Source organism: Epinephelus moara, chromosome 24 (assembly GCF_006386435.1).
Source record: "Epinephelus moara isolate mb chromosome 24, YSFRI_EMoa_1.0, whole genome shotgun sequence".
In the NCBI taxonomy this organism is placed as follows: domain Eukaryota; kingdom Metazoa; phylum Chordata; class Actinopteri; order Perciformes; family Serranidae; genus Epinephelus; species Epinephelus moara.
The window spans coordinates 32,811,260-32,818,090 of record NC_065529.1 but is presented as its reverse complement, the minus strand read 5'-3'; the positions used below and the strand labels follow the sequence as shown (position 1 = coordinate 32,818,090).

The window sequence follows — 6,831 nt, the reverse complement described above, 5'->3', positions numbered from 1 at the left end:
GCCTTTCCCCGCTGGCGATCAATAGAGTTGTATCATAGGCTGTATTCTTATCTTATCTTTTAACATAAAACTGACAGAGACATGTAGCAATGTCCTTGAGATTTCGCAGTCCTTGAAATTGGTCTGTAAAGTGGATAAACTTAGATTGATTTGAATGTTAAGTGTGTAATAATAAACGAGTGTATTTACATCTTCAAACATATATATTTAGAGAATATACCCTACTTGATGTGACAGTGTTTGATCACATGCATAAGTCACAGCAGGCTGACTGACTGGAATGACCTTTGACGTAAGTAAATAATATCTCGCGAGATTTCGGCGCGGTTTCAGCCATGCTTATAACCACTTGCAAGAGCTCGTCCTTTTCGTTCGTCCTCAGTGCAGGATAACGAAGCAGTCATCTTTTTCTCGGCTTCTTCTAAAACAACGAGACATTTTACTCAGAGCGCATCATTAGACTAGCTCCACCGCCATTATCCTGTCCACAACACGACTGTTGAACAGATTTACAACATTAAGCGTGCCATTTTTAAGAGGTGAGTTTCTTATTTCGTTGCCACTTCTGGTTGTAGCTTCTTAGCTAATGCTAGCACCTTAGCTAACGTTAAGCTCGTCCAACCGGCAAAGATCACGAGCGGTGGGCTTAGCCTCTCTTACAGTAGCTAGGGTGTATAAAAACACTTAAACCGTATTTGTGTATTTTAATATTAACCGTAGTTAATTTTGGAGACACACAAGTCGTGATTCTTGCTTTATCAATATATTATAACCATGAAATGCTTTGCGTGTCAACACGGAACACCACCCGAGAGGGCTTATATGAACGCTTGCTTATGTGTCTAAAATTGTCAAGCTTGTAATATAGTAAGTCAGCTAGATGGCTGTGTCGATGCCAATGTTTTTGCCGTGCCTATTAAATTATTTGGTGCAAGTGAGGTTACCGGGATTCAAGCTACAAAAAGGTGACGGGATACAGTTTTCAGTGTAACACCATGGTACAGTACCGGGTTTGAATTATTAAAGACACAACACGTAATAAGACTGTCATTATCATCAGAAAAAGTTTTTTTGGTGGCTTATTGACTCTTGTTTTTTATTTGTATTATTTAAGTTAAAGTATTTACATTTATCTAAACGCATATCTTCCTGGCTCATATCCCTTTTCCTCGAGCCTTAAGTTGGGAAAATGTATGGCAGTGATTACTCTGTCGAGGAATGTGTAAACCTGACTTCCACTGGGGGAAGGGTTATGACACAGGGATATACGTAAGCAATGTAATTTTCCTTTTTACGCAACGAGACTTTGTTTTTATTAACATGTTTATTATACTGTCGTGATTGGACACCTGTTGCAGTGACTCCCAAGCGGTTCATCCAGTCAGATAAACATGACTGTACACTAATAGTTTCATTTGAAAGATTAAAATGGAAAAAAATGAGCAATATTTTAGATTTCAGTGGAGGTACTTACAAAATGTTGTGTACGTAGATTACAGCGGGGTGAGAAAGCAGCCAAACTTTGAGCTTGAAGGCCCATCACTGACCTTGAAAAAAAGTAGTTACACACATAAAAAAACATGAAGTCCACTTACGTGACATTTCAAGGTTTCTTCTTTATAAGTGAATAAATCTAAGCAAAGAAAAACTTCTAAGAATCTCGTTTCAAAGCCTAGATTATTGTTTTATTGTTTCAAGTCTGGTTCACCATAAACCACAACTGTTTTCCTCTCTTTCCTGCACAGTATCCCTTTCAAATACTTTTGGTTGGTCTGTAACACATTAGAGTCCATGAACTCTGCACTCCAAGAATTTCAAAACCCAACACTAACATCTCTCCTTTGATATAAAATGACATGTATTATCTGCAGACCTTATTGTGAATTGTACTCTGAACAACTGACTTAACCACACCGAAAGAAGAAATTGTTGACTTAAATGTGTTGTTATTATTATTGAAATGACACCGAAACCATTCAAATGGATTGATTGCATTTCAGGTAAACGAGGAGGAAAAAATCCTTTGTGTTTTGTGGTGTAATGGGCCTTTAAACACCTGGCACAACCGGTTTTTGCAGCACATAGAACAAAGTGCCTGAACTGTCTATTGCACACGGTCAATTGAGTTTCATCTGTCTCCTTTTAAACCTCTAGACAATCATCACCAGTGCTAACTATGGATGTGATCGTGCGACGCTGCCCGTTCCTGGCTCGTATGCCCCAGGCTTTCTTCCAGCAGTCCAAAAAGTCAATGGTGGTTTACGCCCAGCGGTGCCCTATCATGATGGAGCTTGCCTCTAAACCAATGGCTCCATCTATGGCAAGGGCCCTCTGCTCCTCCTCCTCCTCCTCCTACGAGAGGACCGAGGACACCATGTCTGCTAGTGAAGGTGAGCGTGACACAGAGGAACTAGGTGGGGTTTTTTTTTAATTGTACTTAATGCATTAGCCACATTACATCAAGTGATATCTCCAAGTTATTGTGATGATTATTGAATATTGCTGTGTATAATATTATTTAAAGGTTGTTAAAGTCTAAAACTTTTGTCCACCTGCAGGCCCCAAACAGGAAGAGGAGCCCAAGCTGCCTGCCTGCCACCCTGTGGTACCCTCAGGCCAGACAGCAGCCTCCAAATGCCCTTTCCTGGCTGCTGAGATGGGCCAGAAGAACAGCAGTGTGGTCCGCCAGGTCAGCATGGAGTTCCAAGAGGATGTTCAGGAAGTCCGCACTGTTCAGAAAGGTAAGAGTTGTTTTGAAAATGATTTGACTTTACTGTTTTTGCCAGTCCATTTGCACATAATTTGATGCCATTTTCTTTTTGTCCTTCCTTAATTTTTGCAGAGGTGTCCCCTGCCCAGCTGGATAAGCCGTCCCTGGTCAGTACCATTAAGAGAAGCGGAGGGGATCAAGCTAATTTGATGAAGACCCTCCTGAAGCAGCGACCAAAAAATGTCTCCCACTTGCTGCAGGACAACTTGCCAGGCAGTTGTAAGTTACATCTGGGGTGCTCTGACAACTTATTAACATTAAAACATATTGACACAGAGCTGCCATGCTAATTTGAATGGTAGCGTTGCTAAGCTATCTTATTCCCTCCATGATGATGATCATACTAGCAACAATTTCACTCTCATATTGTAGTTCTCTCACTAACTCAGGTCTGTTTGTTTTGAGTAAGGTGAAGTGAACTTTAGGTTAGGTATTGCTTCATCCGTCTCAGTGCAAGCCACATTAAGCAAGCTCTGCCTTCCTGTTGTGTTACAGTGTCCCGCTACCAATACGACGACTTTTTTGAGAAGAAGATAGAAGAGAAGAAGAGCGACCACACATACCGTGTGTTCAAGACTGTGAATCGTCTGGCCAACGAGTTCCCCATGGCCGACGACTTTACCGGCTCTTTAGAGGAGAAGAGGGAGGTGTCCGTTTGGTGCAGCAACGACTACCTGGGCATGAGTCGACACCCACGGGTCGTGCAGTCCATTATGTGAGTATTGGAGGAGTTTGTGTAGTGTTGGAAAAACCATGTGTGAGTCAGTCCTTATGGGTCCAGATGTGTTTACATGTAATGAGGTAAATATTTTTCTTGGCTACCCACGTCTCTTGTTGACGCTTCAGTGACCTCAGAGAGAGAGAAAAACTGAGACGATTTGGCACAGCATGTAATAGCTGAAACAACCTGACACCTATGGGTGATCCAGTCAATTGTTTGTGTGGGTGTAGAGTGTTAGCTGGTCACCTAAACCTCTTGGGGCCCTAGTGGGTCGGGATGTTTTTCTTCTTTTCCTTTCAGCTTGTTTGTGCTTGCCCAGCTCTCGTATCCTCTGTGCAGCAGTAACACCTTGAGGTGTCACCTAATACTAAGCAACTCTCATGCCTAATTAGTTACATTTTTCCATTTGTTGTAGTCTTACCCCTCATTAAGCCTCCATCTGGCGTACAAGCATGTTTGCGCTGCAGTTTTCAAAAACAGACAAGATAAAACGAATTATTTGTTTGTCTCTATTTTCAGGGATACTTTACGAAAGCATGGCTCAGGGGCAGGAGGCACCAGGAACATCTCTGGGACCAGTAAATTCCACGTGGAACTGGAACAAGAGCTGGCTGACCTTCACAAGAAGGACGCAGCACTGCTCTTCACCTCCTGCTTTGTCGCCAATGACTCCACCCTCTTCACCCTCGCCAAGATGCTACCTGGTATACAATAAATCCATCATTTATGGGTGTTTGTTGTAGTCAAACTGAATTAATATGTGATATACGTGCAGTAAATGGAAACTCTCATTCTCACTTCCTCTCTGTCTTCTCTGTTTTAGGTTGTGAGATCTACTCTGATGCGGGGAACCACGCCTCAATGATCCAGGGTATACGAAACAGTGGTGCTAAGAAATTTATATTCCGCCATAATGATGTCGCCCATCTTCGAGAGCTTCTACTGAAAGGAGACCCCACGAAACCGAAGATAGTGGCCTTTGAGACCGTCCATTCTATGGATGGTTAGTTTGGGGCGGTCCCCATTATTATTTTTTAAATCATTTACAACACTTCATCATTACATGTCGGACTAAAATAACCTGTTTTGAGCCTGTACTTTGGCTAATGTCTAAACATTTATTTTTATCCACTTTTGTGTTACACAGGTGCTGTGTGCCCGCTGGAGGAGATGTGCGATGTGGCCCACGAGTTTGGCGCTATCACCTTCGTAGATGAGGTTCATGCTGTGGGCCTGTACGGCGCGAGAGGAGGGGGCATCGGAGACAGGGATGGCATCATGCACAAGATGGATATCATCTCGGGGACACTAGGTCAGCATTATTCTCTACTAAAATGAAATACTGATGACGTTCTACAAAGCATTTTGACTGTGAAGCCAAACCAAAAAATTCTTGAGCCATCAAACCAACCATTTAAACTTGATGTGAATGACAAGTTACGTCTATAGTTTGCCATATTTTGAAGTGATGCGTGTTAATTGATCAAAACAACTACTCTCAGCTAGTGGGAATCTGTGTTTTGCTCTTATACTCCGGATCAGGCCTCATCTGTGTCACACAATATGCCAGAGGGCTTAAAGAAGCCAGAGCTGCTCTGTTGTTGCTAGGAGACTGTGGGCTCTTGTTGCGCTCTTATTGAATTACTCTCTGCGTCTGTGTGTTGCTGTCAAGCTGAGGGGACAATTATTTCTAACTGAGAGCTCTGCAGCCGCTGTATTCCTTCAGCTGCCATTTCGGGATGGTTGCGTTTGTGAGCTGACAATAGGAGGAGTTGGCGCAGACCACTGAGCATAATGTAGTGATTGTTTTTAAAGGAAACTAACTGATGTATCTGGAGCTGTAGCAGTAAACCTAGATGAAAAAATAACCACCTATGTGTCATGTCCTCTTCCAGGCAAGGCCTTTGGTTGTGTGGGTGGGTACATCGCGAGCACCGCCGCCCTGGTGGACACGGTGCGTTCATACGCTGCTGGTTTCATCTTCACCACCTCTCTGCCACCGATGCTGTTACACGGAGCCAGGACCTCAATCCAGATTCTTAAAGGGGAAGAAGGCCGCGCTCTGAGACGCAAACACCAGCGCAACGTCAAGCTGCTCAGGCAAATGCTGATGGATTCGGGCCTGCCAGTGGTGCACTGCCCCAGCCACATCATCCCAGTCCGGGTAATTTACTATTTAATTTATCGCCTAATGACTCATTACAATTAAAAACATGCTAAGTAGTCCTCAGTCTGTCTCCCCGTTGCTCCACTCTAATCACCATGTTTTTGTACTATTTTTAGGTATCGAATGCTGAGAAAAACACAGAGGTATGTGACCTCATGATGAGTCGCCACAACATTTACGTGCAAGCCATCAACTACCCCACTGTTGCCAGGGGAGAAGAGCTTCTGCGTATCGCCCCAACGCCTCACCACACCCCTGAGATGATGAAATACTTTGTTGGTAAGAAAACCCCGTAGTCTGTACTCAAAATATTTAAGTTAAAATGTAAATTCACACTGTTGGACATGAAACTTCCCCTCATTTGTATCAGAGATTTGCATTTTCCTAAATGTATAATCTGTTTTTGTCAAATGGCTCTAGCTGATTGTTAAAACAAAACACGTGGTAACTGACTGTAGCGCTCTCTCAGTGATCAAAGTTAATTTGGCTTCCGCTTTCTTTCACCCTACAGAGAAGCTGGTGCACACCTGGAAGGAGGTGGGCCTGGATCTGAAGCCCCACTCGTCAGCAGAGTGCACGTTCTGCCAGCAGCCGCTGCACTTTGAGGTGATGAGTGAGCGCGAAAAGTCTTACTTCAGCGGCCTTAGCCACCTCATCTCAGCCTGCGCATAACACTACTGCTGGCTCGTGACGGCACATACATACTTATCACCCATTCCTCTATCACTGTCATAGAATGTATTAATTATCTTTGATAAATCCTCCTACACATGTTATTATTAATTATCTTTGATAAATCCTCCTACACATGTTATTTAAAGTATTCTATGTTCAGATGTTCTATATGCTCAGAATAAAATATGAAATGGAAAGAAGAGTTTGTTTGTGTTGCATTTCTTCTTTGCTGACTTGATAAGAAAAGAACACATGAAAGGAGAAAATCCACTCCACACACATTAAATCTTTGTGTGTCAGGGCGTCTGCAGCTCCTTAAAATGGCCCTAAACTCAGTATTATAAACGTTAAGGCTACAAAGATCATTACATTTGAATTTGTTAGGTCTTAATTATATATCGCAAACATTTTATCTAATTTATTTATCTTTATTTTTTAAATCTTTTTGTCAATACGAGTCAGGCTTTTTTGTGTGAAGGTCTGCATTCCAAATTCCAA

At 42.6% G+C, this 6,831-nt stretch overlaps 1 protein-coding gene across 1 annotated transcript; it reads left to right on the top strand.

Moving 5' to 3' along the window:
• The first annotated feature begins 360 nt into the window (after positions 1–360).
• Positions 361–6,428, top strand: alas1 (aminolevulinate, delta-, synthase 1). The gene is made up of 11 exons (XM_050038611.1): positions 361–539; positions 2,155–2,390; positions 2,559–2,741; positions 2,843–2,989; positions 3,266–3,485; positions 4,011–4,195; positions 4,315–4,494; positions 4,639–4,803; positions 5,387–5,655; positions 5,775–5,937; positions 6,170–6,428. Exons 2-11 carry the CDS (start codon positions 2,177–2,179, stop codon positions 6,328–6,330), a joined length of 1,887 nt encoding a protein of 628 aa, XP_049894568.1. The 5' UTR covers positions 361–539; positions 2,155–2,176; the 3' UTR covers positions 6,331–6,428.
• The last annotated feature ends 403 nt before the right edge of the window (positions 6,429–6,831 follow it).